At 39.2% G+C, this 26,170-nt stretch overlaps 1 protein-coding gene across 4 annotated transcripts in view; it reads left to right on the forward strand.

Moving 5' to 3' along the window:
• Positions 1–25,667, forward strand: part of LOC116513024 (cationic amino acid transporter 2-like) — an 81,254-nt gene extending 55,587 nt beyond the window's left edge. For 3 of the 4 annotated variants that reach the window (XM_032223781.1, XM_032223780.1, XM_032223782.1), the window contains exons 13-17: positions 6,255–6,549; positions 15,071–15,222; positions 19,150–19,443; positions 22,678–22,817; positions 24,706–25,667. In XM_032223781.1, coding sequence (XP_032079672.1) covers positions 6,255–6,549; positions 15,071–15,222; positions 19,150–19,443; positions 22,678–22,817; positions 24,706–24,894 — 1,070 coding nt within the window. In that variant the 3' untranslated portion in view covers positions 24,895–25,667. Of the gene's footprint in view, positions 1–3,777; positions 4,175–6,254; positions 6,550–15,070; positions 15,223–19,149; positions 19,444–22,677; positions 22,818–24,705 lie in introns of those variants that run through there. The other variant, XM_032223784.1, reaches the window with a different exon arrangement.
• Positions 25,668–26,170: the final 503 nt, after the last annotated feature.

Raw genomic sequence — 26,170 nt, forward strand, 5'->3', positions numbered from 1 at the left:
ATGGGATCTTCCATTTGTGCTTAAGGCCCTGACCAAAGCCCCATTTGAGCCTTTAAAAAAAGACCAGTCTGCACTACCTCACCATCAAAACCGCTTTCCTGGTGGCCATTACATCCGCTCGCAGGGTAGCCGAGCTTGCTGCGCTCTCTGTCAGGGAGGATTTGTGCGTAGTTCACCCGGACAGAGTAATATTGAGACTTGATCCATCATTTGCTCCGAAAATTAACTCCCTGTTTCACAGGACTCAAGAACTTATTTTGCCCAACTTCTGTCCCCATCCTTCTCACCCTAAGGAGCGTGAGTGGCGCAAGCTGGACGTGAGACGGGCCGTGCGCACGTATGTAAAGAGAACAAAGGACTACCGCCGGTCAGAGGCTTTCTTTGTCTCCTTCCTCCCTGCGTCCCTGGGCCGCAAGGTCTCCTCTCACACTGTGGGACGTTGGCTACGTGCTTGCATCAAACTGGCATATGAGCACCAGGGCAAGACGGCTCCGAGACGAATCACCGCTCACTCCACCAGGAGTGCTGCAACGTCTGCAGCCTGGGCAACCCAGGCCTCTATCCTAGACATTTGTAGAGCGGCCACCTGGGCTTCCCCCACGGCCTTTATTAGAAACTATAAGATTGACACCTTTGCCTCAGCCGAAGCCTCCTTTGGCAGAAGAGTATTACAAAGAGTGGCTGAAATGCCAGAGGCTTCGGCGCTTCCCCACCCTGGGACTCAATAGCTTGGGCATGTCCCAGCATTTGGGCTCTCTGAGCAGTGCACTGGAGAAAGACCGTTGGCTTACCTGAACGGTCGTTCTCGGGGCACTGCGAAGAGAGCCCAAACCCACCCGGGTGTTAGTATTGAACGATGTGGCTGTATTGACTGTAATTGATTACAGGACGGTTCCTTCGTTTTCGAATTGAGCATGTGCAGGCAAAGGGAGGTGTGGTCAAGAAAAACATCACTCAGTCCAAGGGCAGATAGGCTGTGTTAACCCAGCATTTGGGCTCTCTTCGCAGTGCCCCGAGAACGACCGTTCAGGTAAGCCAACGGTCTTTTTGGATGGCTTTACCATTCACTCCAGTGGTAAAAGCTGGGTGATTCCAAGACAGAAAGATCTTTAGGCCATAGTTAAGTGCATTCATGAGTAATTGCTAAATGCACGTAGACTTAGTGTTACCTAGTAGCCAACAGACTTTACCAACAACGTAAACAGACTTTGTTACACTACCCTGAGAAAAAGCCCCATTAAAATTGAAGGTATTTACTCCTGAATCAACATGCAGTCCAGTAAATAGCTTTCATGTACTTAGGGCTGAGTTAGTCAATGGTAATAGTGTCACTTTTTTTAATAAATAAAAATCTAATGGTATTTTTCCTGTGGTCACTCTTAAAATACATAAGTCTAGTTGGATGTGATCCCTTGCAGTTAGATGTGATCACTTTCAGTACTTATTTTGAGGTAACTGTATTTCAGTGGTGGGTTCCGGATCCCGGTGCAACCGGGCCGGGCGTCCACCAAATGAATGCATGCAGCACAGGCACGCAGCGCACGCATGCGTACTTACTACCTGCGATGCTCCGCAACGCTTCAGGTGCTTGGCGGAGCTTCATGCAGGTGCCATACACTGCGTGTGTGTAAGCCCCAAACAGCTCAAATATAGGTAAGGAGTGTGGAGGGCGGGTGGGCCCTCCAGAGCACTGTACCAGAACGGTACCTGGTGCTCCCAGCAGGCACTGGTACACCCATACTGGGGCGTACCGGTCGTATCCCACCACTGCTGTACTTACTTATTTTGAAATATGTAGGAGCACTATAAGGGAGCCTAAGTAAAATACATGCATAGACATAAAAATCTGAGTATGCTATAATTTTTCACAACTTTTGTCCTATATAATATAGCATCGAATGAAAAAGAGTATATGGGTAGTCCTTGACTTGCAACTAATTATTTAGTGACTGTTCAAAGTTACAACAGCATTGAAAAAGTGACATGACTGTTTTTCACATTTATGACTTGTAGCATCTTCATAGTCACATGATTAGAATTTGGACACTTGGCATCTGGGATAAATTTATAATGGTCTCAGTGTCCTGGAGTTATGTGGTCACCTTTTGCGACCTGACAAAGTAAAATCAATGAGAAAGCCAACTTCACATAACTGTGTCCTAACTTAACAACTTCAGTGTCTTGACTTAACAACTGTGGCAAGAAAGATCATAAAATAAGTCAAAACTCACTTAACTGCCTTGTTTAACAATGGAAATTTTGGGCTCCATTTTAGTCATAAGTCAATGACTACTTATATTGTATTTGCTATATAGACTTGTGTTGGCTGAATCCTTATCCAGTTACAAGCCATTTATTCAGAAGGCCCAAACATTTTTAGAAAGATCTGAATTATATAACACCTTTTTGTATATTGTATATTAATTTTTAAATTTGTTCTCTAGAAACAGTATTGTATATATGTACTCCTATCAGTGGTGGGATTCAAGAATCTTTACTACAGGTTCGGTGGGGGTGGCTTGGTGGGGGTGGCAGGGGAAGAATACTGTAAAATCTCCATTCCCTCCCCACTCCAAGGGAAGGTTACTGCAAAATTCCCATTTCTTCCTGATCAGCTGGAACTCGGGAAGCAGAGAATAGATTGGGGGGGGGGGGGAGTCAGCCGTGGTATTTACCAGTTCTCTGAACTACTCAAAATTCCCGCTCCAGAACTGGTCAGAACCTGCTGAATACCACCTCTGACTCCCATGAAGGAGGTTTTCAGTGTAGACATTTTACCATAAAGCAAAAGGTATTCAAATGTATTTTGGAGAAAAATTTACTATAATGGACTTTGGGTAGGGTAACTTTTAGTGAATCAATGTTTCTGTAAATATATTTTTTTCTTTCTGTTCCTGTCAACCTCCCATAAAACTAAAACTTGAGTGGGAAATCTAGGAAACTAGAATAAATCTCATAACAGGTCACATGTCTAACATTTTATGCAAAATTAGCTGTATCACTGCCTATGTGTATATTAAGTAGATAGATGATTATATCATTATTACTGTGTATATGTTTGTTGTTTACGAAAGGGGAGAATCTTTTTGTAAAAGTCCAACATGACATTATGTAAACAACTAAAGGAAAAAAAATCCATCTTTATTACTGTATAATCACTTGCAACATGTGAAATAGTTTTTTAAAAAGGTAAATCGGTACTTTGGTCTTTTTCACTTTTAAAATGATAAGAAAATGTTCTTGTTGCTGCTTACTGTAAAATACTGCACTGCTTTGAAGAGGGTTGTGCATTTGTTCTCTATTTTTTAAAATAAAACTGAAAAAATGTGCATAAATGACTTTGTTGTCCTTATTTGTGTTTGGGGGGAAAAAGTTACACAGCAGCAATTGAGAGAAAAACATTATGTTCAAATAGTGTAAAAAAAAAGGTTGTACAATGTTCAATAAGTTCATGATTATCATTTTAAAAGTTTGCTGCCCGGTAAATAAACAAGACTTATGGAAGCACATAGTTTCAAAGCTACTATTCTGTTACATTTATACTTCCATAATTAAAGGATTCCTGCAGTGTCATCCATCCATCCATCTTGGTTCCTATCTGAATTTTTTTGATATCAATTTTTATTGCTTTTAAAATAACAAATAGTGAAAAAGGGAAAAAACACAAAAATACACATACTGTCAAAAACATCTATGTGCTTCAAATTAAGTTTAAAAATATGATAAAAATCTATGTAGTTTATCGTTACAATAGAAAACTATTCTAGATATATTTATTTAAAGCAATTTCTTACAACAGTTCAATGTTGTGAGGAATTGGAAGGCTTGAAGCGCCGTCTCAGCTTTCCCGGGTCATCTTTCTGGCTGCCGCCCTGCTTTTTCCTCGGTGCTCGCCACCCCCATGAAATTGGGGGCGCCCCTGGGATTCTTGCTGGGTCGGAGAGAGGCTCAGCCTGTCCTGGGAGGCCTGCCCAACAGTCAGGGGAGGGGGGAGGCTTGGGGGGGCGGGAAAGGAAGGAGCTGCTCCCCCTCTCCGCTGTAGCCCAGACCCGGATCAGGCGGGGGCTCCGGCTGCATCCCTCGTGGCAGGCAGCGAAGAGGCTCCCCCCGCCACCTGCCATGAAGCCTTGGCTCTTGCTCAGCCTTCTGCTCCTGCAGCAAACGCTCCAGAGTGGTAAGTCCCGTGGAGCCCCACTCGCTCTCCTCCTCCGATCTGCAGCCCCGGCTCTTGCTTTCCTACGGGCGGCATTGCCTTAAATATATATGTATATCGTCCCCTTCCATGCCCACGTTTCAGATTTTAAAAAAAAATGAAATTGACGGGGGTGGGATGGGGGAGACGGCTATTTCTACCGTGCCAAGAGAGCAAAGGGCGCCCCGGGCTCTCTTGGCCTCAGACCCCCCGAGGGGACCCCAAATCCTTTCGGAATTGCACGGGAGCGCCTATAAGTAATGGAGCCGGATGACTGCAACCTCCGCCCCATTAAAGAATTTAAGGACTTGGAAACTTTTCATTGATGTAGTTGAAAACAGACTGTGCAGTAATACCGTACTTCTCGCTTTAAAACTCTATGGATGGCTGTGTTCTGTATCGTTTTAAAGTTCCTCAATACAGCTGGAAAAGCCTGAAGCTTACAAATCAATTCAAGCAAGAGAGTCCCTCTCCTCAGGTAACAACAAAAAGGAAAAACTCATAGGGAAGGAAGAGGAATTCAAGGTAAAGAAGCATGTTATCCAAGGCAGGGAAAACAGGGTCCGTAAGGGTTAAATAACAGAACTCAGAAAATCTGACATCTCCTGGGATCTTGAGAATTGATAGGTAGTTCCTAACAAAATAAAAGTATTCTAATTATTCAGGTTTTATATGCACAAGTTTTAATTATATAGAATTCTAAACCAAACTTCTATAATCTCAGTGGAGTATTTTTTGCTATAATTTCATATACAAGTGGAGAAAACACTTTTATGTTGTTACTTCTTCTGTTTATCCCTAAGGGGCAGTGGTGGGTTTCAAATTTTTTTAGAACTTCTTCTGTAGGTGTGGCCTGCTTTGTGGGAGTGGCTTGCCAGCCATGTGACCAGGTGGGAGTGGCTTGCCAGCCATGTGACTGGGTGAGCGTGGCCAACTTGTAAAATGTGAAACTCACTTAACAATGCTCTTGCTTAGTAACCAAAATGTTGGCTCAGGAAATTGAAGTGTGCAAGTCTTAAAGCTGTCAAGTTACAAGACCCTTGCACCCCTAACCCTTTAGAAAAAAAAACCCAAGGGTGTTCAAACTTGACAGCTTTAAGACTTGTGGACTTCAACTCCCAGAATTCCTCCTCTCGCTCTTCATCTTGATGATATGCGGACGGGCGGGGGGAGGGAGCTGGAACCGGTTCTAAATGACATTGAAGATTTGTGGAACCTCTTCTATAGGTTAGAACTGGCAGGAACCCACCCCTTCATATTTGTGAGTTTAAGTGAAATCAATGCAGCATTAAAAATGGCCTGTCTCTGAATGTCCTAGCTGATGTGGCAGACTTAATTGTGGTTAACAATAAGCTGCTTGCAGTTTAGGCCCATGTAAAAACACAAATTTTAAATCAGATTTTTTTTCTTCCATTCAGCGTACCCATAAGAAAATACAATAACAGAAACATTCTTATATGTTTCCTAGATCACGTGAAGTGTTAATACCACTTTATAATGCCTTGGTAAAGCCTCACTTGGAATACTGCATTCAGTTTTACCACAATGTAAAAAAGATGTGGAGACTCTAGAAAGAGTGCAGAGAAGAGCAACAAAGATGATTAGGGGACTGGAGGCTAAAACATATGAAGAACGGTTGCAGGAACTAGGTATGTTTAGTTTAATGAAAAGAAAGACTAGGGGAGACATGATAGCAGTGTTCCAATATCTCAGGGGTTGCCACAAAGAAGAGGAGATCAAACTATTCTCCAAGGCACCTGAGGGTAGAACAAGAAGCAATGGGTGGAAACTAATCAAGGAGAGAAGCAACTTAGGAGAAATTTCCTGACAGAACAATTAATCAGTGGAACAACTTGTTTCCAGAAGTTGTGAATGCTCCAACACTGGAAGGTTTTAAGAAGAAATTAAATAACCATTTGCCTGAAGTGGTGTAGGATTTCCTGCCTAAGCAGGGGGTTGGACTAGAAGACCTCCAGGGTCCCTTCCAACTCTCTTATTCTATTTTATTCTATTAATAATGTACTATGTTATGTTTTCTCATCCTGCCCTCTCTTTGTAATAGCTGTTGGTCAACCTGCAAAGAGCAAACGTCCGAAGGAACCTGGAGAGAACCGGATTAAGCTGAGCAACAAAAAAGTCAAAACCAGAACTCCCAAATTAAAAGAAAGAAACTCCACAGAGCCTTCCCCAAAAGCCAGCTCCATAATGACACGAGTGATGGAGAAAGGCCACTTCCAGAAACCCACGGCTACATTAAACCTTTCAACAGGTCAAAGTATAGAGCTTCGGTGCAAAGGGAATAAAATTGGATGGAGCTACCCTCCTTATCTTGACACCTTTAACGACACCAGGCTTAGGTAAGGCTTGCCAGGTAAAAAAGGATGAAATGGCCCGAAGCTTCATTGCAATTCTTTCTGAACAAAGCAGACAAATGTGGATGATCTTGTTCAGGCAAAACACATGAGACAGATAGAAAATCTGCTTGGTTTAGGAGAGAGCATCTTCCACATAGAATTAGATACAACCCTCTTCCAGGGGCCATGATAACCAGGGATTGTGGGAATTATAATCCAATACAACTGGAAGACATCTGGTTGGGAAAAGATCCCAAAGCCTTTCACCTAAAGCAATGAGAGGTCCTTGGTTTTCTCTGAGCTTGGTTGTTTTCTTGCAGACATTTCATTGCCCAAATTAGGCAATGACTAATGACTAGCATTGATGATGTTACCTAGTTTGGGTAGTGAAACATCTGCAAGAAAACAACCAAACTCAGAAAAAACCAAGAACTACTCATGTCAACCGTGAGCTACAAATATTCTCCTTTATTAGTACCTAAAGCAGGGGTGAAATTCAGCAGGTTCAGACAGGTTCTGGAGAACCGGTAGCGGAAATTTTGAGTAGTTCGGAGAACCAGCAAATACCACCTCTGGCTGGCCCCAGAGTGGGGTGGGAATGGAGATTTTGCAGTATCCTTCGCCTACCACACTCACTAAGCCATGCCACACCCACTCAGCCACACCCACAGTACCGGTAGTAAAAAAATTGAATTTTACCATTGATCTAAAGCAACATTTGGGCTGAATGGTGAACAATTGCACCATTCTTTTGGCTTCCTCTTGTTTCTAGAAATCTCAGACAAAGTTAGACATTTACTATTTCTTTCCTAGTGGGCATGACTGCACCATAAGCCTTGAGGTACATCACAAACTTCAATATTACAGAGCAGCCATGAGCCACCCCAAACCCCCTTATATTCTAGTACAGGAAAACATAATTTCTCAGTCCAGTGACAATACCAGGTACTGTTTAGCAGTTTGAAGGCTCAATCCCATTGGGGGGGGAAGGATGTTTTCAGGAATCAAATGTGCTCTTATCTCTGGAGATTCTCAGTCATGTAGGTCTTGGTTGTCCCAAAGGTGTTTTTCCAAAAGGCAACTAGATTTTCTTAGGTTTTTTCTTTGAAAATGTTTTGGTTCTTAGCCAAGAACTTTCTTCAGTTCTAAATGACAGGAGGGTTCCATACCCTATTACTCTCTGATTCAGATGATTCTGAGGATACAGATAAGTTGTTAACCCTCATAGTGTTAACAACCAGATGACTGCAAACACTATAAATTCCCCACCAGTCAGAACTGAAGAAGTTTCCTGGATGAGAAGCAAAATGTTTTCAATGAAAAAAATCCAAGAAAACCCAGTTGCCTTTTGGGAAAAAAACACAAGTTAAGGCACCCATCTTGCCCCTGAGAGTCCGACCAGCCCTCCAAATGGAAAGAATGGTATCAGGTTTTGGCGCCACCCGGTCTGGATGGATGCTGGCAGGCACCAGTTGGCCAAGAAACATCCTTTTTCAACTCTTATTTGTTGAAAATTCCTATCTTAAGATATGAAACCAGCTGTTCTTATGAAGCCAACTGTTCTTATTTCAACTGGAAATGTTCTTTTCATGAGTGTTTTGTAAAGCAGGTCAGTGCTAAGATTGGGTTTTACTTTTTAAGGAGTCAGCTATCACTCTGGGGAAAATTAAATATAGGCTTTAACTGTATAACTATAGAATTCATGACCAACCTTGCTGGATGAATTTATTTTTCTTGATTTGGCATTGCTCCTGCATCACACCAATGGCAAGGAACTATTTAATGCAAATCACAGAATTGTAATTGAAGAATTAAATATGCCCAGACATTTGAAATTAATGATAACAGCCCTCATGTTAGCAGAAACATACAATATCTTCTAAATATTAACAGAAAGAGGAGCAGTTTGTGTTGGGGACCAGCACAACAGAAAAAAGGACATTTCTATACCCCTATTTCTCAATGGGTGAGAATATATTTCTTACGTTGCTGAACACTTTTGTAGAATAGTGCCAGGCTTCAGCTGACAGTTGCACTGGATGCACCTTTAAAAGTTCCTAGGAATCAAGAATTTGTAACAACAAATATTTGTTGAAGAAAGTTAGTAAGCCATGATGAGAAATGATATAACTATCATGATTCAAGAATAATCTCCCTCCTCCCCACTCTCCCTCCCTCCATCTCTAGCTCTCCTTCCCTCCCTCCCTCCCTCCCTCCCTCTATCTCTCTTAATCACCATTATCCTATTTTGGGGGCAGGCTGGCCTATTTCTATCTTCTCTCTATCTATTTTAGCAACTATTAGGCAGGACATGTTTTAATACTCTTACTAGACTTTGTATAACAGGTGTGAAAGTTCAGAGCAAAAAAGAGTAATGTTCTTTTCAAGCTGCTTCAGACATACAGTAGGTCCTGGTGAATAGGTGTAAAACTGACTTCTATAGGAATGAAATTTTCTGAGCAACTCAAGAATATTCTGTTTTGTCTTTGGAACCTGCAGATGTTATAAGGTGATTGAGTGGTTTTCCCTTCAGTAGTAAGTATAATCAGTGTCCAGCAAGACAATAAGGGAAATAAAATACAATAAAAGTACAAATATAATACAAATAAAAATGAGATAAAATAAAAATAAAAGCCCAAAATGAAATAGAGAGTAGAAATAGGGGGTAAATAGGGGGTACACTGTCCGCGTAAAACCAGTATTTTCCTTATGATTGAAATAGCAGCTAATAAAAAGTTAATATTCTATTTCTAGCATTTACCTCAAAGGAAAATTAACTCTATTAATGAGAGGTATTAAAAGAGCAGAAGTTATAGTATCATAGAAGAGACAGTGAAAAAATGTGGGTAAGGATTTCAGGCAAGAATGGATTCTCTAAAGAGGCTCTTGTGAATCTCCATTATTTCTATGGAGAACATAATCTCTGAAGCAGCATTCTAGAAAAAATGGACTGTACCATACTGACCACGTCAGATTGCTTTCAGCTCATACAATCATGTTCTAGAAAATGGCAAACCCACTCTCCAAACATCCAGGTTAACATGGTCTGGAGGAAGAATGGAGGTGAAGTTTTTTGGTTCTGTTTGTTCTTGGAATAATACATTTTCCATGTTCCATGCCTAATTATTTAATGCAATAATATGGTCTGAGACAGTAAACAATATTTCTGTTACTAATTAAAGCAGATGAAAACCTTTGAAGAACAACTGTACAAACATCATATATGTTTAAAAGTAGTATTTTTAGAAAATAGGGACAGCAATAGATTTATTTATTTATTTAATTTATATCCTGCCTTTATTATTTTAACAAATAGCTGAAGGTGGCAAACATATACAACACACCTTCCTCCTCCTATTTATCACACAAGAACAACCATGTCAGGTGAATTGGGCTGAGAGCAGGTATAGGATTCAGCCGGTTCAAACTGGTTCAGGCAAACCAGATGCTAATTTTACATCTGGTTCGCCAAACTAATAGTTGAAAGGACTGTCTGGCCCTGCCAACCCTGCTCTGCCTCTCCCAGAAGTTTCCAGAAAGCCCTTTTTGAATGTCAGGTAAGTGCAGGGCTCGTGCGGAGGCTCTGGGAGGGTGAAAAACGGGCCTCCCAGAAGTCTGGAAACAAGCCTGTTTCTAGCCTCCGAAGCACCTCTGGGGGCCATTTTCGACCTCCCGGAGGCTCAAAGAAAGACTTCGGAGCCTGTAGAGAGTGAAAACACCCACCCACGCCATGGTTCAGGAGGCCAAGTAGGCCATGCTCACCATGGCCATGCCCACCCAGCAACTGAGCAGAGAACCAGTTGCTAAAAATTTTCGATCCCACCCCTGGCTGAGAGAGAGGGTCTAGCCCAAGGTAACCTATCTGGCTTTAATGGGTTTTGCATACTACAACTCACAGGGTCTCACTTTATAGCCTTGTGCCTTAAACCATTAAACAAAATGGGGTCTCTTTGTAAAACTCTTTGCAGCATCTCTTTGTAAAGCTTTTGTATATTTGTTTATTTAATATATATGGCTGCTCATTTTACAAATACAGCTCTGGAAGGCAGACAATACATTAAAACAATAATAAACAATATTAGCAGAATTAAAAATACAGCCGTGGTCACTGAGGATGACTCCAACAAAACCATGGACAGAATTTTTTCAGTAGAACATCCTTATAGTATTCCTCATCTTCTCCTTTTCTTTGAAGCTAAATTAGCCAGAAAGCAGATTTAAAGTAAATTAAATTACTGTCTTGCAAACCTTTGTCCTAAATATATGTGCTTTAGTCAAGGTAGTTATTGTTATTTCATTAAAACATAAACATGAGCCAGAACATGTAGCCCTTTTCCAAAGTGTTGTACTAATATTATGTAGACATTCAACATATCAAAATCAAAGAAATCATTGTCCCAAAGGTGCTTTTCAAGAGACAACTGGACTTTCTTGTTTTTCTTTAAAGACGTTTCGCTTCTCATCCAAGAGGTTTCTTCAGCTGGTGACCTGAAGAAGCTTCTTGGATGACAAGCAAAACATCTTCAGAGAAAAACAAGAAAGTTCAGTTGCCTCTTGAAAAAGCACCTTTGGGACAACCATGACGTGGAGGTCTGAGAATCTCCATAAGCAAAGAAATCATTAATATTTCTGAATGGATCTCCAAAGGGATCTATGGTTTATTTTGCTGGTAAGTGAGCTATAGCATAATGGATCACTAGATGGCAGATTTCACCTATAATACTAATCAAATCTGCCTTCAACTGGTGGGAATGAACCTAAAACAGCTTTGCCTATTTGATGCCTACTTAGTGGTGGAGCTGCCAGAAATTCCAGCAAAGGACCATATGGTTTAGTGATTCTCAAAGTGACCATTATTCTAGGAGGGATTTAAATACTAAGGGCACAAATCCAGTGAATATTAGCCAAGATTACCAGCAATTGAAAGATGGAATTACATTTGTCTGTCTTGTGTGTAACTCCTATTGTTTTAACAGGAATTCAATTTCAATTAATTTCTTCTGGAATGTGCCTATTGACATTGCATTGTTCTAGGCAATGGAATAGAATTCTTTATTGGCCAGGTGTGATTGGGCACACAAGGAATAATTGGTCTTTGGTGCATATGCTCTCAGTATACATAAAGAAAAATAAAATACATTCATCAAGAATCATAAGATACAACACTTAGTGATAGTCTTAGATTACTAATAAGCAATCAAATCATACTAGGAAACAAATAAAACAATATAAATTGTAAAGATGCAAGCAACATGGTTATAGCCATAAGTGGGAAGAGATAGGTACTAGGAAGGATGAGGACAAGAATAGTAATACAGTCTTATTAGATAATTTGACAGTGTTGTGGGAATTAGTTGTTTAGCAGAGTGATGGCATTCAGGGGAAAACTGTCCTTGTGTCTTGTTCTGGTGTGCAGAGTCCTATAGCATCGTTTTGAGGGTAGAAGTTGAAACAATTTATGTCCATGATGTGAGGAGTCTGTAGATATTTTCACAACCCTCTTTCTGGCTCGTGCAATATACAGGTCCACAATGGAAAACAGGTTGGTAGCAATTGTTTTTTTTCTGCAGTTCTAATTATCCATTGAAGTCTGTGTCTGTCTTGTTTGGTTGCAGAGCCAAACCAAACAGTTATAGAGGTCCAGATGACAGACTCAATAATTCATCTGTAGAACCGAATCAGCAGCTCTTTGAGCAGTTTGGTCTTTCTGAATTGGCGTGGAAAAAACATTCTTTGTTGTGCTTTTTTGATGACATTTTTGATGTTAGGTGTCCATTTTAAGTCTTAAGATATAGAAACTTGAAGGACTCTACTGTTGATATTGTGTTGTCTAGTATTGTAAGATGTGGTAGCTTAGGAGGGTTTCTCCTAAAATGTACCACTATTTCTATGGTTTTGAGTGTATTTAGTTCAAGATTGTTCTGGTTGCACTACAAGGCTAGTTGTTCAACCTCCCATCTGTATGCAGATTCATTGTTGTCTCGAATGAGACAAATCACTATTGTATCATCTGCAGACTTCAGTACTTTAACAGAGGGATTTTTTGAAATTGGTGTATAGAGAGAAGTAGAGAGAGCAAACAGCCCTAGTGGACTCCTATACTAATTGTACAGGTATCTGATGTGATTTTTCCTAGCTCCACCTGCTGCTTCCTGTCTGTCATCAATAATTCCTGTCTGGAAGCAATAATTAAAATATTACAATGCTGTACCTTTATCGGTTCCTGAAAATTTTTTGTCTTAGTAGACATTGATTTTGCATTTATCCAAAGGGCTGATATTATCAGTTGCATGTACTAGACAAAAAGGATTGGAACTTGTTAGGACAATAGAAGAAGGGAACAAATGGTGCAACAAAACTGAATTTCTTGCATTTGTCATTTTTACAGGAGGGCTCTGAAAATAAATGTTGAAGTACAATTCTCATTTGTACTTTGCTAAAATGTTGCTGATGGAAACTGAAATTCATCCATACCTGGAAAGGCATGTTTAAAGCATTTCAAATGAATGTTGGTTTCAACTGTCTATGATAACATACTTTGTAACTAAAGCTCAAGAATAACAAAAATGTAGATATACGTTGAACAATCAATGTCTCTCACTTCTGGCAGACACCTATGTTTTTATTTCATATACCTGCCCAATGTATTTCATCTCTTCACCAAAATAGATTAAAAGGATATTGCAATATGGCAAATAAACTCTCAGTTAAAAGAGGCCTACTCAGGCTAATGTTTTCTTGTACATGTATTTACATTTTCTTTTCTGAAGATTATGAGAATGCTGGCCTCAACATAACTGTATCAGATGCCAAAAAGTGAATTTAATGTCTAATGTAGTGGTCTTTTTAAATACATAGTTTGTAAAAGAATAACCGGAGCCGATGTACATGCTGAAAAATTAGATTTTTTTAAACCAAGAAATTAATAATGTTTGCAATTTGACATATATGTAGGTTCAGACATTGTAGTAACTCATTAATGCTGATCTTGTATCATCTAAGATCATTCTAGCCATATTTAAAAGATTCTGCTAATATATGTAATCAAAATTCCTCAGGCACAATTGAATCTCTATAATGTAGTTATTGTCTACTGACTGTCAGTCATGTGTCCTGTAAATATGGATCCATTAACTTCTATTAAATTATTTACTGCTTAGCTTGTTCCACAGTTTTATATCTCTTCTTTTGCCATCTTTGCAGAATTCACTCCAGTTTTCCAGAAGTTGTAAATAGGCACTTTGAAAAATATCCTTTTTACTGTCTTTGCTTGACATCTACCCTTTCTAGCTTGAATTTACGAATGCTAAATTGTCTGATAGCTTCTGCCAATTCAGTCATTCAGATAGTTATAGGCTATTTTTCTTCAATACTATATAAAATCAGTGATAGCTATTTTGGTCTATCTGTAGCACTACAATGGGAATGTGGAAATATGTCATTCCTGTTTATACTGAAAGTCTAGTACCCAGTGACGTGCGGTGAGGATTATGGTTGGTGAGGCAAGAGCGCGGCAGCAGCAAGAAGCCGCTGTGTCTGACAGGCCAGGTGTCTCACGTTTATGTCCGCCATAAACATGAGATGCCTGGCCTGTCGGACACAGCGGCAGGGACGTCCCTGCTGCTGCCGCGCTCCGCTGCCTCGCCCCCCCTCCTCCGACCCCACCACTGTGGCGGGGATGGAGGAGGTGGGGGGCAAGGCAGCAGCAGGTAAAGAAAGGGGAGAGAAGGAAGAGGAAAGGGAGAGGGGAGCAGGACGGGGCTCCTGGGGGGGGGGAGAGGGCTGCCCCTCTCTTCTCAAACAAACTCTCTCTCAAATTGAGAGAGAGTTGTTTGAGTGAAGTAAATAAAGAAACACATGCTCACACACACACACACACACACTACTCACAATAAAAAATTACAAATTAAATTACAATAATTTTGAATCCCCCCCTCCCTCCATCCGATCCACATACCTTTTCCAGCTGTGGATTTCAACTCTCTTCTTGTCCGCCCGCCATGATGAAAATGTAAAAAATGTAAAAATAAAAAGGCACCTTAGGCAAGATTTGCTGCTGCCAGATCAGGAGGCAGAGAACCACGTGTCTCCTTTGCATAAGGAATTTGTAACTCTAAGCAAGGGTTAGAAGGCGAAAAATTCCTTAAGCAAAGGAGGCCCGTAGTTCTCTCGTCTCCTCCTGCAGTTAGCACTAAGGAGACTCAGAGTCATCCACTGTGACTCTGGAGTCTGGCAGCAACTACCTTGGCCTTTGTCCTTTTAATTTTCCTTTTCTTTTCCTCATGACACTGGTGAGGCCCTGCCTCCCCTGACTGCATGTCCCTGCTGGTACCTAAAGAAAAGTGAAAATACTAACAGTCAAATGGTTTTCCTACAAATTTTTGTTCCACCTTTTAATTCATTTATGAGTTAGTTAAGTGGATTAAAGTTACAGAAGGAAAATCAAAATAATCAAACAAGGCAAGAAAGGAATCTATGATCAGCGCCAGAAGCTGAAGTAGTCCTTTGTCTCTGTTTTTGCTAGCATCAAGCAACATGAAAGGTACAGTCAGCTGATCCTGGAAAATGCCACTGCAGCAGACACCGGTGAATATAGTTGCTGGCTCCTGCTATGCAACGGCTACAATTGCAAGAAGGATACGTCAAAAAGAGGTTCAACTTACATATTTTTTGCAGGTAATAAACTGGGTAACAATTACCAAAGAAACCAGGATTATTTCTGTTTTTCCCTCTCAAATATCCATCTGTCCACTTCTAGAGATCTGGTCTATCATCAAGTTGTCACAGCTGAAACTACAGCTTCCTTTTTCTTGGGTACACTCACTTAGCATATTGCATGAATAGAAATGATGAAAATGTGTCTCTGGATTTACCAGTTTACGATATACAACATATGCTTTCTGATTTCCAACAATAACAGCACAAAAATGTTCCTTTCTTCTCTTGACCAAATTATACTGCTGGGGAGGGAGGGGAGGTTGTGTCAGCAGGAGTGGGGTTTGGACAGAAAGATTCTAAATTTCATTTTTTATGCTTAAAACAAATTTGTAGTCTCATTTTTGTATTGCTTTGGGTTTTGTACTAGGCCAGTGATGACAAACCTTTTAGGCACAGAGTGCCCAAACTGGAAGGCGCACACGTGCTAGAGTGCCAGAAACCTGCTGATCAGCTGGACAGCACACATGCACGCCTCAGAAACCCGACAACCAGCCGGCCGCGGCGCATCCACATGTTGGAAACTAGACAACCAGCTGACTGAGCTGGGGTGATGGCACACGTGCCCACAGAGAGGGCTCTGCGTGCCATCTCTGGTATGTGTGCCATAAGTCGCCATCACGGTATTAGCTTATGGACCTTAGCCATCTGGTAAAACACAAAGCAAAACAAAGCCGATCCCGGGAATCTAAAGTCTGCTCACATTGTTTTAGAGGGAGGGAGGGAGGGAGAGAAGAGAGAGAGAGAGGGAGAGAGAGGGAGGAGAGAGAGATGGTCTAACCACATATCTTGATTTGGCCAACTTCAGTCACTTAAACTTCTCTTTGTTATAATACTGGAAGAACTTCTTGGAAGTAATATAAACCAATCTTAAATTTCATTCAATTCCTTAAATATTTAGCAGATACATTAACCAGAACAAGCAGCAAATGTTCATCAAATATTCATTGTTTGTTTTTTCCAACCAGACCTGCTTTCACTCGATACATTACAGGAGGTTTTTGAAATGAGATGGTTTTAAAAATTTCTGATAGGGAAGCTGCAGTTCTGAGGAAACCATGTGGAATAAAAGACTCACGTTGGGGTTGTAACTATGGCTTGCAAGACATCACTAAAGCCTATTTCTTTCATCACTATTGCATTGCCTTTCTTTTAGATCAATAAACTTGAAGAACTAGTGTCCCATAGGTTAAAAACTTATTGTAGGTTAATAATGCATGCACAAAATGACACACTCACACAAACACACATACAAACCTTCCCACTTGTCTAAGATTACAAAACAGGATTTATCAAGAACCAGACAGGACATAATAGCTGGCAGACTGTTGTTGCAAGCAAGTCAAGCCTGAAAGTTGCCTTTGAATTTGAAAGTAGTAGACTTATTTATGTCCCTGAGATATAATAGGCATTTTGCCCATGGTTGGTCACTAAATTAGAAATGTTTCTGTTTAGGATATCTTTGAAAATTTCGCTGTATCCTCAGATTTAATGTTGATTTCATTAAGATTTAATCCTCAAATTTAATGTTTAATACTGTCCAGAGTCTATGGACTCTTGGTGGTATTAAACATTAAAATGACTAAGAACAATCTTAAAAACTAGAAAAGATTATGTGCACCCAGAGAAAAGAATTCCAATTGACACAGAAAATATTTAAAGGACTCACCACTAGCTTACTGCAAGATCTGAGGTTACAGCGAAATTTTCAAAGATACCCGAAACAGTAGCATTTCTAATTTAGCAACTAACCATGGGCAAAATGCTTAATATATCTCAGGGATATATTTATATAAATATATAGACTCTGGGCGATATTAAACATTACAATTACTAAGAACAATCTTAAAATTAGAAAAGATGATGTGCATCCAGAGAAAAACAATTCCAATAGTCATAGAAAATCTGTTTGTTAAATTTTCATCCACCACTTACTGACTTGCTCTCAGTGCTTTGGAGAATAGGTTGATCCTTTCCTCTCTATAATAGCCCCTCAAATATTGGAAGACTGCTATCATTTCACCCCAGCCCTCCTCTTTGTTAGACTATTCCCAGTTTCTGCAACCATCCATTATACAGTTTCGCCTCCAGTCCCCTAATCATCTTTGATGCTCTTCTCTGCACTATTTCCAGAGTCTCAACATCTTTTTGGTACTGTGGTGACCAAATATGGGTGCAGTTTTCCAAGTGCAGTCTTACCAATACAGTATAAAATTAAGGAGAAATTTCCTGTTACTGTTTCACATAATCTTGATATAATCCTTCTGTTGATGTAGCCTAGGATCGCATTTTCCTTTTTTGCAGCTGGCACACCACAGTGGCACACCGCTGGCTCACATTTAAGTGATTGTCCAGTGATTGTTCTAGAACCCTCTTACAGTTACTGCTGTTGAACCAGGTACTACCTATTTCTATACCTGTGCATTTGGATTTTTCTTGCCTAAGTGTGATAAATATGTTATCTGTTCAGTCAAGTCTGACTCTTGGCGATTCTATGGGCCAGGTCTCTCCACATCTTCTGATCTTGCACTATTTCTTTGAGTTGTACTAGGCTCTGGTTGGTGTCAGGTTTGATAGTGTCCAGCCACCATGTTATTTGAAAACCAGGTTTTCTTTTCTGCTAATCCTTCCAAACATAATTGCTTTCTCCAGTGAATTCCAAAATAAGTGAGACACAGTTTCATGATTTTGCTTTTTAGCGATATGTCTGGTGTTATGTGCTCCAGTGAGTGCTTTGCTGTCCAAGAAATAGGAGAAAGAGTATGCAGGAGCCTACTCCAGCACATCTCAGATGAGTCAATTTTCTTCCTGTCCAACTTTCACAGCCATAGGTAGCTTTTTAATACAATAAACTAACCTACATTTGGTTGCCAAGCTGATGTCCTTGCTTTTCCTTATTTGGTTCATGTTCATCGTTGTGCGACCCAGTGAAATCCAACATTTCATTTCTGTGGTGCATTGACTGGTTTGAGCTATCTGCAATCCTAAGAAAGTGAATTTTTCCACATATTCTATCTCTTCACCACTAGACAGTTACTGGTTCACAGCCTGGGGGTTGGGGACCTCTGTTCTAAAGTGTTGGCTAACCCTCCCAGTTTGGTGTTATCTTCAAATTTGATAAGTTCCCCTTCTGTCCTCTCATCTAAAATGTTTATGAAGATGTTGAAGAGTACTGGGCCTAAGATAGCATCTTCGGGTATCCATTGCATGCTTCCCTACATGTAAATGTAGTTCCATCGAAGACTTTGAATGCAGTTGGTCAACCAACTAGTCACAAGTCTGTCCACATTTTTCTATTTTACCAAGAAGCAAGCTGTGGACTAGTTTGTCAACTGCATTACTGAAGTCCAGGTATGCTATGTCCACAACATTTTGTGGGTCCACTATTTTAGTCACTTTGTCAAAGAATGTGGTGTTTGCCTGGCATGATCTATTTCTGACAAATCCATGTTGGCTTCTTGTAATAGTTATGCTTGTTTCTAGGTTTTTGCAGATCCATTGCTTGATTATCTTTTCCCGGATCTTTTAAGATATTGATGTCAAGCTGATTGGTCTGTAGTTTCTTGGCTCCATTTAGCGCCCCCCCACCATTGTGGAAGACTAGAAATGCATCACCTGTTCCCTTTTAAAGAAAGATACCATTAAATATTACTAGATATTTATTGTTAATAAAATTAGAATGGTATAGTAATTACTTTCTTATGCAGAAATTTGAGCTGACCTGCCGTTCATCCATCCATCCATCTATCTTCTTTCTTTCATATCTCTCCCTCCCTCCCCACCCTCTCTCTCATCTATCTACCTACCTATTATCCATCCATCCATCCATCCTTCTATATACCAACCACCCCTGCTTACAATAATACATTGGATTGCTTCTTTATACAGATAAAGAAGAGTTCTTTGTTCCTGCTCCCAGCTATTTTGAAGTGGTCTACCTCAGCCCAGATAAACCTGCTGTGATTCCCTGCCGAGTCACCAACCCATCAGCAAAAGTAACTCTGCACCAAGAGTTTCCAGCAGAAGAGATCAAAGTGGATGGAACCAACATTATATATGATGCCAAGAAAGGGTTTATCTACCAACATCCAACCTCTGATCAGAAAGGAGTGGTTTACTGCAAAGCTGAATCACGCGGGACACCTCAGATTTCTATTAAATACCAATTGCTTTATGTGGAAAGTAAGTTAATTCCAAGAGACTTGGTGCGCAGTAGAATACTTTCAATGTCATTCAGTTGAAGCAGTAAGAAGTCACACTTTGGCTAAGTTTTCTTTTCCCCCCCCCAGAAAATTTTTATTTTTTTATTCTCTTATATACCATTTTAAATATACATTCACATAATTATTTTTCTTCTTTACATGTATCATTCTTATACATTTGTTATTCCATTTTATATGTTATAATATACATATACAGTTTGGGTTGTTTTGTTTACCATCCCTTCCTCCTGTTGTAACATCACCTTATTTTTCCTTTCTTTTCTCCCTCCCTTCTCTACTTTCCTCCTTCCTCCTCTCCTTTCTCTTCTTTCTTCCCTTACCTTTCTCCTACTCCTACTCTTCCTCTTTCCCTACCTACCCTCTCTTTTCTCTTCCTCTCCCTTCCATTCTCCTCTCATTTCTTTCTTTCCCCTATATTCCTTTCATTTTCTCCTCCTCTCTCTCTTTCTTTTCTATTATTATAGGTGTCTATTTTGGGTCTCAGTTTGTTTTCTTGGGATGGTATTTCAGCATACCCAAATATAATTGGTATTGTTTCTTGTTCCCTTATCTTCGCTAATGTATCCTAATTATATTTCTCCCATTTATATCTTTCTATTTTTACATATACATATGCACATACATACACACACACACACAAACACATGTATGTATTTAATATTTTATTTTCTGTTTTCCCCTTCTTTCCCCCTCCCCCCATTTCCATTTAACAGTGTCTCGCCTGGGTTCTGAATCTTCTAACCACTTTCTTTTCTAGTTTCTTTTCTTTAGCCAATCATAAAATCTTCCCCATGTCTTGAAGTACTCCGATTCCTCTTTATCCTTTATTTTCATTGTCAACCTGTCCATCTCTGCACAATAATATCTTTTTTACTATCTCTTCATCTGTTGGTAGCTTATTTAATTTCCAATTTTGGACAAATACGATTCTTGCTGCTGTAGTTACATGTATAAATAAATAGGTATCCTCTTTCTTAAATTTCTGTGGGATTATACCTAGCAAAAATATCTCTGGTCTAAATTCTATTTCTTGTTGTAACATTTTCTTTAACCATACTCTTATCTTAGTTCAGTATTTCCTTGCTTATACACATGTCCACCAGAAATTATAATAAGAACCTATTGTTTGTTGACACTTCCAACATTTCGCTGATTTATCTTTAAACATCTTTGCTAATTTTTCCGGTGCCATGTGCCATCTATAAAACATTTTGTATAAGTTTTCTTTGTAAGCTGTTGACATGGTTAATTTATAGTTCCTTTCCCATAGTTGTTGCCACTTTTCTAACTCAATCGTGTAACCAAAATTCCTTGCCCAGATTACCATTGTCTCTTTAACCACTTCTTCTTCTAACCTAGTTCCTAGTAGGTAGCTATATCGTTTCTTAATTATTTTTTCTTCCGTTCCCATAAGAATCTTATTCACGTCCGAACTTCTTAAGTTGAAACTGTATTCCTTTTAATCTTTTTCATATCTTGATTGCATTTGCAATTGTGAAAACCATTCTATATCAATCTCTTGTTCTTTTAATTCTTGTTTTTGTTTAAGTTCTCCCCTTTCTGTTAAGATATCTTTGTATCTAATGATATTTTCCATACTACTAATATTTGGATGTGTCAATGCTTACATCGTTGAGAACCACATTGGTTTTGGCTATGTTTTGTTGATGTGGCCACAAGGAATTAAAATAATGGAATTACTGTATATCATGCAAATGGGTAGACTGATTTTGATAGTTTCTCTGAGTTCCTATTTTAATTTTCCCGCAGAAAAGACATGAAATTACAGGTGCCAGATTTTGGAGGTCTGCCACCAAATGACAGTGTAATTTTGAGATTCCAATGTACAAAACAGATATGGGGATTACATGGGAGGAATACCTGTCTATTACAAGCCATGATACCCATCTAATTTATATTAACAATAGCTCTTGTTGCAGACATGGCAGGAAGTGAACCAAATAAAAATCAGGAGTCCTGTGATAGCACCTTTTCCAACTAACAACATTTAACCCTTTGAATGAAATTTGTTAATCAAAAAAGTGATAAAAAATTAGGCTCATTGAGTTATGTCCTTAAGAAGTAATTTTAATGGCCTCTTGCCAATTAAGCTTTGTTACTGCATAAGCATTTGTAGTTCACAATTCACCTCATTAGATACAATGGTGTAGTCTTGAGAAATGAGCATGATATACAAGGGTTGTGCAAAGCTTCCAGTAGAGGTGTTTTGCAAAGCACAGTCATGTAAATGAATTTTTGAAATTTAAAGAAGCCACCTTTTGAAGAGTTATGTGCCTACTCTGAAGTCTGTCCACTTACTAGGCTTCTATTTTTTATATACAGCATACTTCTACTGCAACAGTCCTTAAAGCAATCATGTTTTGGAACATGCTTTGTATAGGTCTGTCATTTATATACAAAGGGGAGGAAAAGGGATATGATGGAAAATGGGAAAGTCAAAGTAAATAATGACTATTAAAAAAAGTGTCAGGCACAGAATTGCTATGTGCTTATACAATAAGGGCACAGTTTATTGCCTAAGTACCCCCAGTAGTATAGATCAGTAGAGGTAGTCCCCCACTTATGACAGCAATTTGGACCAGAATTGCCATCACTAAGCAAGATGGTGATAAAGCATGATGTCATGCAATTGTATAACTTAGTGATGGTAATTCTGGAAGTCCTGATTGCTATCTTAAGAACCGTTGCTTGTCTTTAAGCAAGAACCTTACATGACTGCAACTCCCAAATTCCTTCCAACCTTCCAACCTGACTTTGTGGGAAGCCAGCAGGGAAGATCAGAAATCAGAATCACATAATTGCGAGGATGCTGTGAGGGCCAGAACTCAAAGCACTGGTCATAAGTCCTCCTTGATCAGCCTTGTTGCAACTTTGAAAGGTCACTGAATGAATGGATGTAACTCAAGGACTACCTGTATAACCAGTCCTGAAGGTTTATTAAAATTCCAGAACTGTTTACTAGATTGGTGAACAAACGGCCACCTTTTCAAATTCTAAAAATCTTTTTATGCACAAGGTAAGAATGTAATAATTGAAAATACATTTCAGTTGTTCCATTCTTGTCTTGTGAAACCCAATTTTTAATCTATGTGAATATAATGGGGCCATCTTCAAAGCAACCTCACTTTACTTTTCTTTTTTTCATTTTGTCTTATCTTTTGCTTTGAATTAGTTCCTTATGGACCTCCTTCAACTACAATCAAAGCATCATCCAATAAATTGCAGGGCGGCAGTGACGTTAATGTTTTGTGCACAGTTTTGGGGCAGCCAGATGTAGAAGTGGAATTTAATTGGATATATCCAGGGCAAGAGGTATGTGCCGTAGGTTTTGTTTTCTTTGCATATTAAAGTCTAAATTAGAACATTATATGTGTATCACTATGTGGAAGAATTTTAGATAAATGTGGAACAAAGCAATTAGCTACAGAAATATATTCAATTGCTACAAGAGATTTCAACCATTTTATGAAATACACATGAAGTTAAATATTAACCTATGTTTCCATTACTCTAAGCTTATTTAGATAGATTATTTAAGATGATAAACAAATTGGCTATCCCTGTTTTAGATGAAGCTTAGAAGGCGAAAAATGTTAGAAAAGGGCATAGATAGGCAGCATGATTGCAACTCCAATGTAGAACTTGCAGTCAAAATTAGGATATGCAAAATTAGATTATGCAAGTGTTTCATAATTAAGAAGTCTTGCTAGAAATTATCTTTGAAGTTCCCCAACAATTATTTTCTTACAGAAAAAGGTTTCTTTGCCAACACATAAAATGTTGCACGTTTATTGTGGAATCCTTGGTGCTCTCTGAACTTGATTGCTTTGGTGCAGACATTTAATCAGTGTGTAGCACTGATGATGTTACCTAATTGGGTAATGACATGACTGCAAAAAAAACAACCAACCACATAAAGCACCTAGGACTCCATACTTCAATATATGAGTTACATATATTCTTTTCTAAGGATTTTTTATTGCTTAAGTCAATTCTTTTGTATGTTATTCTTGATTACCATATTTTTCGGAGTATAAGACAGACCTCCCCCCCAAAAAAGAGGGTGAAAATCTGGGTGTGTCTTATACTCCGAATGTAGACCCACTGCCCACCCCCACCCTTCAGCCTCTGCACATCGCATTTTCAGGCAGTTCCAGGCGGCGGGGATCCTCACCCACTCGGATTTTGATAATGAGTTTTTTTATCCATTTAAAACAAAGCCTATCACCCTACGCGTATTTAATTGGAGGGGGTGAGGTGGGGTTGGGGATGATTTTCATGGGGGCAGAAGGCTCCACTCCTGAGATGCCCCCGTCTTCCTACCTTTAACCGTAGGCATTGAAAGCCTGGCTTTCTCACAGCAAGGCCCAATAGAGATACAGCACTTCAGTCCTCCTGGATACTGTCATCTCGTAAACATGCTGCCCCGACCCTTTGCTGCCTTTATCATTGCCTGATTCCCAAAGCAGCCTTGAAAGCAAGAGGTCGGGACTTGTTTGGCAAAGGGGGCGCTGCATGAGAGGCGTAAGACAGTTGCCGCTATCTCCATTGCCTGGAATGCCTTTGGGTTAGCACCAATGTGAGCATTCCAAAGGACAGGAAAATGGCGGAAAGGAAACCGGAGTCCTGGACATTTGATTTCCCATTTAACCATCACTTTAATGACAGAGCTGCTGGTCCCAATTGTGATATCTAAGTGAGGACTACCTGTCAGTGTGTTTGAGCAAGGAAGTACAGCTCCTCTTTAGACTTCCTGCCTGAATGTGTGGAGTCTGCAAAGAAGAAACAATAGAACAATTACTATAATCTAATTTCTTACTCTGTACAGAAAGACTGCTGTTGGATTTACAATATTTACAGTAAATCATGTAAAATCAAGAGATGCAAACTTGAATACTGATGTTCAAAATTAAGCAATCTATCTGGCAGGAATGTAAGGGAGATCAGTCTTAAACTGTCTCATATATTTTTTCCAAATCTGAAGCCTAATATGAATTATTTAAAAAACAAATAAAACATAAATAAATAAGAAGGCATTTGTCAAATCATCTGCCTTAACTTGAGTCTTTTATTGGTTGTAATTCATGTTAAAGCTACAGTGTATGCTTTAGATTACAAAATAAAGTTTGCAAATCAAGAGGTGGGATTTTTGTGTGTGCAGAATTCTATCCTATGTAATGTGTTGTTTTCATCTTTTTAGTATAAAAGACCAGTAAATATCCAAGACTCTTGGAGGCTGATTGATAGAGGAGTTGGTCATACTACAAGAATCTCTGAGAGCATTATTACTGTTGAAGATCTGGAAACCATTGATGCTGGAAACTATGTATGCGTTGCTCAGAATCTTCGAGGACAAACCACAGTAGCTACTCAGGTTGAACTGATCTGAAGTCTCCAGGCAGATGGAACAAGAAATAAGACTGTCTAGTTTCTGACCAGCTTTAAAACTGGAATTGGAAATACATGGGACCAAAATCATAATATATTGAATTTTATATACATTAAAACTAAGCATATAAATATAAAAGAGGCTGGAGACCAATATAGTACAAGCATTTGAAAACTTTGCTGCAGGAAAGAAATGTATGGTTCAGAATTTGCTTCTATTGTTCACGCCCTTTAGAGATGTCACCATTGGGCATCCGCCTTTGCACAGCTCTTGCCGTATTTTCACAATAGAAATGTTGGCCTTCTTTACAGAGCGTGTTATAAAGGTTTACACAATAATATATCACTATAAAGCACTGAACCTGATAGTAATTTCATATTTGTGTCTACATATGAATGATACATATTCAAACCTTTTTCTCCAACAATAATTTGGAGAGTTATTAATTCTTAGATGATAATGTAGTTTGAATATGCAATATTTTAGTTACGTTCCTTATGCTTGCTTACAAGAAAAGCAAGCAAATACACACCTTAAGGTTTATTGATCAAGAACATGTTTCTTAATAGTTTATTTCCTTATCAAAATATTATGTATCCATTGCCACCCATTCCCAAGAGGAATTTGTTCTTACCTAAAATAACTTTTCTATTTTATACTATGAATTTTAATAGGTCTTGTGGGATGGACATGATGCTTTAGGTAGTAGCATTTTAACTGATGTGGTGTCTTTAAAAAAATTACATATTGAATAAACTGTTTTTCAAGTTTCAGAGCAATTGGTGTTTACCAATTATGATGTAATCTGACATTCTTGCTGAAATTATGGTGAATGGTGTGATGCAGCTTTTAACTCTTCTGTTCCTCCCTTGGAGATAGTATGCCATTTTTAGATCTTTTCCTAAATTTTAAAAATAATTAGAACTGTATTAGATTTAATCACACACACAGATGTGGTTGTTCCTACGATCAAATAATTTTGCTCTAATCTTCATAGAAGATAAATAGTGCCACTTTAGAAGTCTATATAAGAAGCAAGCCTTATTTTTTCCCCCTGTCAAGTATGTAATAAACTGCAATGTAAGAGAATGTCTTTATCGTGGTTCAACAATCTCATGGAGCAGGCTTGATAATCACAGATTGCATTATTTACTTTCTGCTCAGAGTTTCCTACTGTGTTTTTTTTTTCTTTTTGTCAAGTCTGGATTGATGTATCCTTCTCAGGGTTGGTATTCACTTACCTTCCCTACTGGTTCACAAATGTGAGTGTGCGTCC

The sequence above is a fragment of the Thamnophis elegans genome, chromosome 9 (genome assembly GCF_009769535.1).
Source record: "Thamnophis elegans isolate rThaEle1 chromosome 9, rThaEle1.pri, whole genome shotgun sequence".
Taxonomy (NCBI): Eukaryota; Metazoa; Chordata; class Lepidosauria; order Squamata; family Colubridae; genus Thamnophis; species Thamnophis elegans.